The sequence below is a fragment of the Falco cherrug genome, chromosome 13 (genome assembly GCF_023634085.1).
Source record: "Falco cherrug isolate bFalChe1 chromosome 13, bFalChe1.pri, whole genome shotgun sequence".
In the NCBI taxonomy this organism is placed as follows: Eukaryota; Metazoa; Chordata; class Aves; order Falconiformes; family Falconidae; genus Falco; species Falco cherrug.
In genome coordinates this window covers 15,587,135-15,599,474 of record NC_073709.1, presented here as the reverse complement: position 1 = coordinate 15,599,474, position 12,340 = coordinate 15,587,135, and the positions used below count along the sequence as shown (strand labels likewise).

Below are 12,340 nucleotides of genomic sequence, written 5' to 3'. Positions count from 1 at the left end.
CAACATAAAGACTACTTAAAGCACTTCTGTATTCAAGTTTGCCACAAACATGTTGCTAATGGAAGTCAGAAACCAACTACTAATTCAGCAATCTGAAATAAGGACAGAATGTTAAGAAGAAAGCAGCTAGATCACTTTCTGTCTCAATGGCATCTAGGACTATGCTGGGAACCTTATGTGAAGAGGGGGAAAAAAAAAAAAAAGAAACTAAAATTACAGCAACCTCTGAAAGCTGTAGTCTTAAGTTCCTCAAAGCCCTGGTCTAGTTTTGTTTAGTTTGGGTTTCCAATTAGAGCAGTTTCAAAAGCAACCAGTAATTTCAGTTATCTGAATTTCGGATGCGCTTCAGAAGACATGTCAGCTCAGGCAACTGAATACTAAAAACCTGTAATGCTAGAGTTCTCATTACGCCTGGAAGTGACGGAATGTCCAGTATTTTAGTTTACTTTGCAACACATCAGTTTAGTTTGCTATATAATGATATATATCACTGTGTTTTTCTTTTACCTTTTGAATCTGTCTTTACAAGCCACTTGAGCAGGACAGGAAGTGTTAATTATTCACCAGAAAGATTTCTGGTCTTTCCTGAATTAGTCACATGAGAACATTAATAGTCAAAGGAGAGAATGCATCACAGAATAATGGATAATAATGGGGTCCTATCTTCATCAAGAGAGTGCTGCAAAACCACCTGAGACTTGCAGATGTGTAATGCAGGCGGTTCTTGCTCTTCTAATTGCATAGCAACTCTTCTGATTGAAAGAAACTTCCTCCACCCACCACAAACACTTCCTTCCACATGAACATCCCTGCAAACATGTCAATCGGTCAATATTGTCCTAGAGCAAGTTCTGATTTAAAAAAAAACACCTCTCTCTAAAGGACAGGGCTGGAGAAGCTGTAGATACTCCTTGCTACCAAGTCTTTCATCCAAGGCTCCTAAAGCACAGTTGAATTGAGTGATACATGATTCACTAACAAAGGAAAACATCCAAAGGGAAAAGCATGGACTGACTGTCACACAGTGCACCATCAGCAGAAATAGTAGTAAATCCTTTCCAAACTTAAATGCCAAGAAGGGGACCTTTATTTAAAAAAAAAAGGAATATTCTACTACCCTCATTTTTATAGGTTTCTAGTCTCTAAACTCTTGTAATAAATGTAAGATGTATATAAAAAAAACCCATAACCAGCATTAGAGCACAACGTCTATACACTTGGAATTGCAGTACCCAAGAGAAAGTTAAAACAGGAACGTGCCTTGTGTCCAAAATAAAACCAATGCTAACAAACTACAGACAAAAGAACATATAGTGACATTCTAACATCTAACTAATTCTGGAAAATAAATATATTCTAAAATAGGCATGTTAGAAGTATCACAAACACCCCATATTTCACAACACCAGGAGTTACAAGGAGCATAGTTAGTCCACTGTCTTAAATAAAATGAGGAGTCAATTTGCTCCATCTTAGGTTAACTATTATTTCCAAGGCAAGTTTGATTTCAGTTGCTTTGCCATGAAGTATTAAGCACAAAACCCCAATGCCAAGCAAAAGATATCTGAAGTGTTCAAATATTATTATTAATTGTTTTATTTTGAAAGCTCAAAATTAGTTAAGACCTAGGGAAGTTACTGAGTATACATGGATTCATCCTTAAAGCCCTGTATCAGTCATAGCACAGCTGATGGTTCATCCACACTTCTATGTAAAAACAAAAAAACAAAATTTCAGCTGCTTCAAAGAACTACTGTATCTTAATTTTAGAAGATTTAAAATAATTTTAAAAAATCAAGTCATAATGCTTTCCATATTTTTTTCCTAATAAAAACTAAATAATTAGACTAACATGCTTGCAAATTAAAATGGGAGACAATATTATGGAAACACACCATGTTAAAAATGCTTTCACCCTTTCAAAGAAGTACACAGTCAAAAGTCGATTCTAAAAATAGAAATTATTAGATTTTAAACTTATTAATATATTAATGATTCAGGGGAATGTTTGAAACGTGTCTGCATAAATAAGCAAGCATTTATTAAAACACAATTTTAGAAACCATTATTGTCCATTAATTCACTGAAGACTACTACCAAAAAAAGGTAACACTAGGACATCAAACAACGAACAAGCATTACCACATCCAGCACGAATACCTCCTCTTGAAAACGGGTGTCAGCAATACCCGACCTAAGAGTCACCTTTCTCTAGCTAAAAATGCATTTCATTGAGTCATGTTGGAAACTTGTTAAAGAGAAGTTTCAAAGACAGTTAACTGATTTATCAAAAGCTAGATTCCTTAATATTGGCATTATTTTGGACCAAAAAAAGCATCTAATCAACACTTAGAAGGACAATACAATTTCCACTTCTGAGGGGCTCTTGGTAAATGGCAGCATTTTGCCTACTTTCTATATGCAACTTCCTCTGAGACACCTCTAACAACATATAATTAGAGATCAAAATGCTGCTGTTATGGTGACAGGGTTGATCTCAGTAACAGTCATATTGTGAAGGCCGGTTGTCTTTTAGCAATTAAGTCAATGAGGACATGACTTTGGATTCTGTTTTCTTAAGTGCACAATTAAGGGGTTATCATAGAACCAGCCTGCCTTTTTTTTTTTTCCCTAAACACTACTTCCAATCTAGCATTGTGCTCATTTCTTCTCCCCCTTCCTTAGGTGCTTAGGAATTAAGCAGGACTTTCAAGCAAGCAGAAGTTAAATATCTAGATTACTAAAACAGGCCCTCAAACAACTCTCCCAGCAGCAGGCACTATATAGACTAAAGAGCTAGAAACTAAAGACAGTTATAACCAAACCACCTCCTTTTCTCTTACCTTGTCTGACTGCTTATTAAAATTATTTTAGGAAAACCAGATTTTATCTCCATTCCAAATTCTTCATTACTTCCAGTTAGTCTCTTTAATTACAACAAATAAACACTGGAAATCCAACACTAGCTGAAGTACATTTATTAGAGGACATAATGCCAATGAAAGTAATTTTAAAAATAAATTCCTTTAAACCACTAATACAAATACTACAACATTTAGAAACTGAAATTTGTCTTCCTCCCATTGACCTACATTCTTCAAGTTCAGAGCATGCACACGGTGGCCAGATTAAACAGCAGGAATTGAACAGGATACCTACAAGTCTTTCATAAATAACATAGGGCACCATTCCCGGCTGTAGAGAAGACTCCAGAGAACAGATTAAATGTAAAAATCTATCAACAATTTCCTATTACAGCTTCTCTGTACAGACTAGTACTGCGCTTACCACAATGCTACTGCTCAGACACTATTAACAGAGAAATTGGTACACAACACTACAAATGTCTTCCTTCTCCAACTCCTGGAATACTGTAACTCTTCAACTAATACATTCTCCTGTGTCCAGGTAAAGAATAATTTAGTGAGTGGAGCTGCATATTAAATACACTGTTTGATTTCCAAGTTGCAAGACTCCCAAAAAATTTGTTAAAAGAAAATAATTAAGTTGAAACCACACACTCCTTAAGCAAATACAATTCTCACCAATTCAAATAAAAATCCCTATTATTAAAGAAAAATAAATAACATCTTAAATTAGAACATAATGGTTGGGCATTTTCACAGAACCTAAAAATACCAACCCACTTCTACTGCATGTAACATCACCTCCATGGTCTGAAACCGCTGGTCATCCACACAAAGGTTTCATTTTCAGAAAGTATTTTTCAGAATCGTTTTGCATTTGCTGCATATAGTGTCCTCAACAGTATTTTCTTACAGGGCCTTTTCTGTATCCTGAGAAGATGCCTTTCTAATAGCTGCAACTACTCTGACCTAAGTTCCTGCACAAATCTGACATCTAGAAGTCAATTCATGCTGCAGCTAGTGCCAGATTTTTAATTCTTCCAAAACCAGAGAAGAGACTCCACAGCAGTGAGCGCTGTCTATACTGAATAGACAGGAAGGATTTTTTTCCATTTCAGCAAAAGAGATGAAGAAAAAAAAAAAAGGGGGGGGGGGGGGGGGGAGAGAGAACAGATCAGTGTAATTTACCAGCATAAACTGAGTAAGAAGTTTTATCTCCAAGATTTAAATAAGGGTTTCAACATAACCAACACCAAATACTATCCAAAAACATTCACAAGACATTTGTGATAACATTTTAAGATACAAAGGTAGTCAGCCAAGGTTGCATATTTGAGGAGATAGAGGAGCACAGTGACATTTTAAACTTCAAAGAATATAAGCAATATTTTGCTGAGAAAGTATATTATGTACATAATTCCTACCAAATGCCTCAAAAAAAGCCTATCTCTATTTATATGCACCAACTTCTAACGTAAAATAATTCTAAAATCCAATAATAATAATTAGCATAGCATGTACTCAAGTCAAAACCAAACATCTCCTATGAATATATCCATCGGGGATCATTCTCTCGAATTAATGCTTTGCACCACTGATTTCAACCTTAAAGAAAATACTGGGTCATGATGCTTCATCAATTCCAGGCTTCAGTACCTCTTCAAGCCCAACATGCAGCAAGAACATTACCACTTTTGTGGAAATTTGATGTTAAATTGGTTAACATTTATGCAATAAAAAACAGCGACAGTATTTCCTTCAAACTGATACCTATAACTGATATATATAATATAACTGTCTACAGACTGGACTTAGCATTAGAAACTTTCAAGAACCTAAAGCATGTTCAACAAAATGGAGCAATATACAAAACACAACATATCTATGCGACCATACCACAGCTGAACATTTTACTGATTAGCATTAAGACAGATATTTCATACCACTAACTGTAGAATAATCATTAGCACTGCCCAAATCATAATACCTTCAACTAATCACAGTTTACAGAAGACACGAAGAAGGTACTGACTGACAGGAAGATAAAAAGAAACCTGGAAGGTGACCTAGACACAAACTTTTAACTCCTCCAAGCTTCAAAAGGCAGCACACAATCTACTTGTTCATTCCACTTGTAGGAGCAGCAGCTATGACACTGAATTTCATTCTGACTGATGAGGAAGTTACAGTTACATTAAAAGGTGCTAGTTACATCTGTCTATAATTACCATAGCATCCATCCACAATGAGAAAGTATTTCTAAAACATTTTATACAAAGATTTTGAATAAATTCATGGTTTAAGCAAGTGTGTGTTTTCTCAAATTCTGGTTTACTGAAGGAGTGAACAGACATTTTTAATCAAGCAGGCCTATTTTTTGATCTTCTTAAATGAAACACCCTCATACACCAGCTGTCTGAATTTATTCACTCCTTAGAATTACCACACAGCAAGAGTAAAGGAAACAAGATCAATTACTTTTTTTTTTCCCCCCATAAAGAAAACAGTTAAATTATGGAACTACTTGTTGCAGGACACTGTCAGGGTCAAGAGTACATATGCATCCACAAAGTCATTACGCAAATTCATAACAAAATAGGTAAGACCTACTAAGCCATAAATCTATAAAACAGAAGACAACCTTATGCCAGACTGCCAGAAGCAAAGGAGGTGTACCAAGGTAAGCATCACGGCATGCTTTCTCTGTCTTTATGCTTATTCCCTCAGCATCACTTACCACCCAAATCAGAAACAGGGCTGGATGCATCTTTGGTCTGATCCAGTACAGCTGGTTTTCATTAAACAACAAAATCTCCTTTTTGTTTTGTCTATTGTATTAAGTACCGCAAAAGAAAGCATTGTTTTCACATTCCTAGAAAAGAGCTTATTACATTTAAAGTATTAAATCCAGTTCATCTGCTTTTACTTTGAGTGCCAATAACCCCCATTCCTAAAGGTAAGCTTCTGCAGCAAATAGAAACCTCAGCCCTGATCCAGAATATGGTACCTTGCAACTGTGGTTGCAAGAGGCAATTACTCACTGTACAAAAAAGGGGGGGGGGGGGGGGGGCAGGGGGGGGGAAATCTATCTTTTGGCTTTAGTTTATATGCTCTTCTAGTTGTATATGACTGAGGGCAATCACAGGAACCTCAAATATTAGCATTCGTTATCCTGCATATTCTTATTCAAGCAGGGAACATGACAAAGTTCAATTCCCAACCACCACTCCCTCCTCAGCTAAAAGCTTCTCTATGTCTCATAATTCTCAGTATCTTCAAAAATTAAGATCCAAGCAAGAAATTCCATTTGGTGTCTCTCCAATGCCCGTTATGATCCTCTGTAACATTTCCTAGGAAAACCTGTAAATAAATCAATTCCTCATCAGTCTCTTTGTCAGTTAAATAATTTGTCACTTCTATTTGTGCAACACACCAGTAGATGTGCTACAGCAGTTAATGATGCCTTTAACTACAAACTGATTCCAGTTCTTTTACCCAAGGATTTGACAGAGCATTAAATAAGTCCATGCATAACATTAAAAAAACAAAACTAAAAATGCAATGTTCAAGTATTTTTAGTCTTAACCTAAGAACAAAACAGAGTACGAGGACCACAGCAGGCAAATTAATTACCTGGTTCCAACCAACTAGTTTCCTGTGATAGATGGCCTATTAACATTCGTAATAAATAAAAACAAATAAGCTTTTATCTTAAAAAAAAAAAAAGGGTTAGGTCTTGTACAATTAGCCTTTCTAAAACGTAAGTGCCATTAATTTATTGATTTAAATTGATTTCTCACTTTAGAGGGAAGAACTGACAATTCTGATCATCAACACCTGTAGAGAAGCCCTCCCCCTCAGACAGTAGTACCCACACACAGCTATCCAAAAGCAACTTATTTGATCCTCACTGCTCACTATTCACCCAAAGACGCCAGTTAATACTGAGGCCCAATAACCAATAACCTCTCTGGTAGCACATATGTTGCCTTTCATAAACTGACAAATTCATTGCTTATTCCAGCATCTGATCCAAAGCTCCTGTTAAGTGATAACCTGGCTAAGGAACTGCACGATACAAGCCCAGTGAAAACTAATTCTCAGAAGGAAAGGTCCATTTCAACAGTTTACTCAAGCCTTATTTAGGAACATCTATGTGAGGTTTCAACAGTGAGTAAATCAAACTTAGGTTTACAAAGGCATTATGCATTCACAATGACCTACGCAGCCTATGAGATTAGAAAATACTTATTAAAAGGACAGTGACGGAGAGGTCATATGGAATGAACAGCTGTAACCACCAAAAAAAGGAAAAGGCTAGCCAGAGAAGAAGCTTCTTAACAGCACATACATACATACATACATATATATAGTCGTCATTATTTGTTTAGAAGCTAAAAGCACACTTTGGTGATATGTAGTCACAAACTAATCATGCTTATGTTAAATGATTCACCATTTGATCAAATGTTTAATTTTAGTAAACAAAATTGAGAAAAGAGCCAGCTCAGCATGGCAGGGACCTGATGATACATAAGTGACTGGAAAATCCAGACTCAGAAAGAAAGTCTGGATTGGGCCTGCACAGAATGCTTGGGGCACAATGTCTCATCACACATATGATGCATGCAGTGTCAGAGAAAGGCAGAACAAATGGTAACATCCTGCAAAACCCCTGCTGGCATGTTCTCAAACAATATTGCCATCAGTTTTAGCTGACTACAGTACCTTATAGTTGCCAGAAATAAGATGAGATGAAACTAATCATACTGTGTTTTCAATCAACTTCCTGCTGGCTGCAACCATTTCAAGAATGGAATTCATTTGTTTTACATCCATTAACACATTTCCTTCTTTTCTGGTTCTAAGGCACTGAATGCAATAGTATGGTGTCAGTCTGGATCATAAGAAAAATAAGCAGCAGTCACTACAGTACAAATAAAATCATAAAAGTATTACCCTCTCTGACATACTCCTTCACAGTATATGCTTCTACTAGCCAAGGAATATTTTAGCTTACAAGTCTCATCTATGCATCTAACCTTTTAACAGTAAAAGCCCCAGCCCTTTGATGAGCTACACACAAATGAAACCTTCATGGAGTCCTTTAATGGCCAAAGAGGAATTGCCAACATGTAGTTCATTAAAGGATCATGCTTAATCTCTAATAAGCAAAATGGCTTAACTGGAATATATACACATAGTAATATTTTCATGTATTTATTAACTTAGAGTTAAAGATTTTATATGTGCCATAAAGTGAAACAGGTTTCTGGAATGCACTGGTCTAAGAAAAAACCCCAACATTATATGGTTTGTTAATCAGGAAAAGAAGAATTTTTCGAGATTATAAGAATGAGAAGTTAAGCACAGCATAAACTCTAGATGAAGTAAGCTAAAGCAACAACTTGCATACTTCACCCTTTCCAATTTTTGTATACTAAGGCTATTCCAATAAAAACCAAGATAGTTGCCATTGACTAAAGTCTGAGATATAAAAATAGGAAGAGGAGCAAAATATTTCCAAACAATAATTTGTATGGCTTTTTCATAAATAACATGAATACAGATGAGGTTTCCCAATTGAAATAGTTTTGTAAAATATAAAGATCTCAGTGCTCCGTTTGAACTTTACTTGAGCAGAAACGACAGGCTGGACATTCTAAAAAGAACAGTAGGTCTGCAGAAGATTTAAGGATGAATTCCATGATCTTCAACAAAACGTAAGCAAATGTTAGCCATTGACCTTAAGCAGATGTTTCAGAAGTTCTGAGCAGTCTCATCAAGTGTCTTCTTTCAGCTATTCATTTTTAAGTCTCTTAGATCTTGAAACATCAAAAGTTTAGTAGTTCTCCACTCACTAGAGATTCCTGAGACCTACAAGATCTGATTTCTAATATAAAATCAAACCTTTTAAAAGAAATATCGAATCCCTTCAACTTTAATGCAATAGTACATACCAGTCGTCTTTAGTAATCTCTTCACATGCCACCACTATTAAAGTGTATCTCGGGAGCTATTTCTATCACTGTTCACCAATAGGCAAGTTTTAGCGCAGAAACCTACAGCTTATTTAAATTTTAATGCTTCTTTAAGTATTTTCCTTAATGTTTCCTATCTCTGTGGATTACTGTAGAAAGCATGCATCTTACTGCAAACAGTCCGGGCTAAGCATTACATAAAACTCAATAAAAAATATTTTAAAAATGCCATCTTTTATACTTGACAAAATTGAGACCTTACTGTTTGACCCCAACACTGAGTTGTCCTGCTACTTACATGGTTCAGGCTTACTCAAGGAGAACTGTGAAAGGATTCTCAACCGTTGGACTGATGGGGACAGGGAAAGATAAAGCAACACTATTCCTCTATGCTACTTTATCTACCAATTTCATGGTAAATACTACATTTAAATTACAAGTTTCAGAACTTTCCATAGCCTTCAACGTCCTGCCGTTAAAGAGCAAATATGGCCCTGTTAGTCCAAAATGTGACTTGACAGACATATAAGTGACATGAAAGTCACAGATAAGACTCTGTCTTAAGACATGTTGCTAGTAATAACCCTAGTTGACATCTAGAGCAGTGGAATTCCAACTTCAGATGCATATGTGGTTTTGCTATCACAATTTACTTTCTTCAGAAAGCTGATATAAAACTGTGACCCCTCTTAAGCGCTCCTGCCAATGCAACTTCACTAGAAGGGCATGTCTACACGGATTTACCATCCGAACTTTTCAAGCACTAGCAAGGCCGAGGTAAATAAGGACAAGAAGACACTTACGTATTTTCCAGTCCTGAAAAAACAACAATCCATAAAGATCTGGAAACTGACAGAGTTTTGGTTTTTGTTGGGTTTTGTTTGGTTTTTTTAAGGGCAAAATAGGTACTTAGTTTGCCACTCTGTATCAAAATGTATCAAAAAGACATGTAAACTGAAAAACATTCGTTTATTCACTGTACTGGTAGAGAAGGTGAGCTTTTTTTCCACAGTGCTGTCTTTCAAAAATATCTTACAACAAACACTACTGCACAGATGACACTCTGAAGGAAGGGGGGGAAGCAAAAAAATACCATTTGGATAGCTGCTTGTGCAAGGGAAACTGTACATTAAAAGAAAAAAAAAGGAAAAAAAAAGAAAAAAAAGAAAAAAAAAGAAAAAAGAAAAAAAAGAAAAAAGAAAAAAAGAAAAGAAAAAAAAAGAAAAAAGAAAAGAAAAAAAAAGAAAAAAGAAAAAAAGAAAAAAAAAAGAAAAAAAAGAAAAAAATAGCAGCTTTAAAAGACAGCGGGTTTTCTTGCAAGCCTCCTGTCACCATTAAGCAGATCCTTGAAGCACCAGATTTTCCTCTCATTATCGCAACGTGCTGAACTAGCCAAGAAGTTCAGGCCAAAGAAAAAGTTCACTTTCAACTTTCTGCAACTCTCCTTTCACACCAGTATCATGTTACAGAAGTCAGTACACTCCATTAGAGATAGCAGCAACTTGCTTTCCGCTACATTACAGAAAACATCAGGCCTAAATACAGGAACCTACCAAAACAAAAATAAACAAAATAATTTACTGTATGTTTATAACCTGTCTCCCAAGACCACTCCCAGCAGGGCCATGGCATTTGTTGCAGTTCAGGCTTCTGTCATAACTCAAAAAAAGTATTTAATCTAAAATCCTGCCACTCCAATAAACCAAACAAATGCACAGTGACATCACTAATTCATTCTTATTGCATCTCTTCTCTATCAGTCTCCACTTCCCCAGAGTACCTTAAATTGTATGACATAAATCCCAAGAAGGTACAATCATAGACAAGTGTAAATCTCAGGTGGGCTCTCAAAAGTCTATTTAGTCACATATTCTTTCAACTTTCCATAAATAAGAATGTTAGGGACTAATATTCCTGTGATATACATTAGAGACACTTTATGATCCTGTGTATCTGCCAGTATACCATCTGCCATGATACATCTGATTTAAAAAAAAAATAAAATAAAAAAAAATCAATAATTGAAACATCTTCAACAGCAATGACCCTAGGGGTGAGTTTAGCAAGGAACAGGCTTACTTTTTTTTTCACCTTTGGCAAACAGGAATGACCCTACTTCCCTCTTTCTAAAAGAGGAATCGGCCAACAGCTAGCAAGGACCTTCTCTATTGTGAACCTCCCTGCCCTCATAAGGTGGAGACAGAAGTGTGTTTCTGTCCTCAGCCCTTTCCCCTCATTAGTTACGCTGCCCTGCGCGCACATCAGCGAGCGGCCGGCGGCGGCGGCGGGGCAGGGACGCGCCAGGCACCGCGCTCCGGGCCGGCCGGGCAGCCAGGGGCCGCCTCACTCACCCGCAGCCCGAGGCAGGCCCCGCAGCGCAGCCCGCCGCCCCGCAGCCCCACAGGGGGGCCAGCCGCTCCAGGAGACCTGCGTGTCTGGGGAGGCGAGCGGGCCTGCCCCCGCCGGGCTGCAGGGAAGGCCGCCGCCGAGGTGCCCGGGCCGCTCCCGCCCCCGGGGGCAACGCGGCTGCCTCCCCCCCCCGGGTCACCCGCTGCCTCCGAACCAGGAGCCGCCGCCGCCCGCGTCCCGGCACGCCCCGCCACACGCCGGGAGGCAGGGGGACACCCCTCTCCCCCCCGTGGGCACCCCCTGCGGCCGCCCCCGCCCCGGGGCGAGCTGCGGGCTCGGCCCCCGTGACAGGCCCGAGCCCAGGGCTGCGAGCTGGCCCGGCGCCCCGGCCACCCTGCCCGCCAGGCCAGGCCCGGGCCCTGCCCCCGCCGGCCGCGGCCCCCCGCCGCCTCGCCCTTCGCCTCGCCGCCCGCCCCCCTCCCCGCGCCGGGCCGGGCCGAGCCGGCTCCAGCCCGGCCCCCTCCTCACCCTCGGGCCTCGCTTACCCCCAGAAGCCGCAGGGGCAGCGCGGTGGCAGGCTGGGCGCCTTGCTGCGCTCGCTGCCGGCGTCTCCCATGGTGGGGCCGGGGCGCGGGGCGGCGGCAGCGGCGGGCGGGGGGGCGCGGGGCTCCCAGCCGGGATTCCAGGCCGGTCAGCTGGAGCCGGGCGCGACCACTGGGGAGGCAGCGGAGGGGACAGCGCGGGAGGCGTCCGGCCGCGCCCTACCGGTCGGGCCCGCAGGGTAACGGGGACGCGGCGCGGAGCTCTCTGCGGCGGCCCCTCCCGCCCACCGGTGTCCGTAACGACCCCGCTGTCACAGCGGGACGCGCCCGTCCTCCCCCGCCGTTCGGCCCGTGACTCAACAATGAGCCCCCCCCGCCGGCGCCTTGACTCCCCCTGCCCTGAGCGGGATGGTTTCGCCGAGCCGCCGGATCAGCTGGGAGTGGCATATACCATAGCCCATCCCGGGGGAGAGACGGGTTAGATCGGGGGCGGGAATTAGGAGAAAGGCAGGTTGAGAAGGCCCCTCTAGACTCGAGAAGGCAACGCGCTTCTTTGTGAAAAGGACTGGGGGGACTGTGGCCTGCAGAGCTCCCTGGCGCC

The 12,340-nt window shown here is 40.3% G+C and overlaps 1 protein-coding gene across 3 annotated transcripts in view; it reads right to left on the bottom strand.

Annotated features, from left to right (window-relative positions):
• The window catches only part of ZFAND3 (zinc finger AN1-type containing 3), a 147,012-nt gene extending 135,087 nt beyond the window's left edge, over positions 1 to 11,925 (bottom strand). The window contains exon 1 of one of the 3 annotated variants that reach the window (XM_055725538.1): positions 11,743 to 11,925. In XM_055725538.1, the coding sequence (XP_055581513.1) occupies positions 11,743 to 11,813 (71 nt within the window). In that variant the 5' untranslated portion in view covers positions 11,814 to 11,925. Of the gene's footprint in view, positions 1 to 11,725 lie in introns of all 3 variants that reach the window. The other 2 variants (XM_055725539.1, XM_055725540.1) reach the window with 2 other exon arrangements.
• Positions 11,926 to 12,340: the final 415 nt, after the last annotated feature.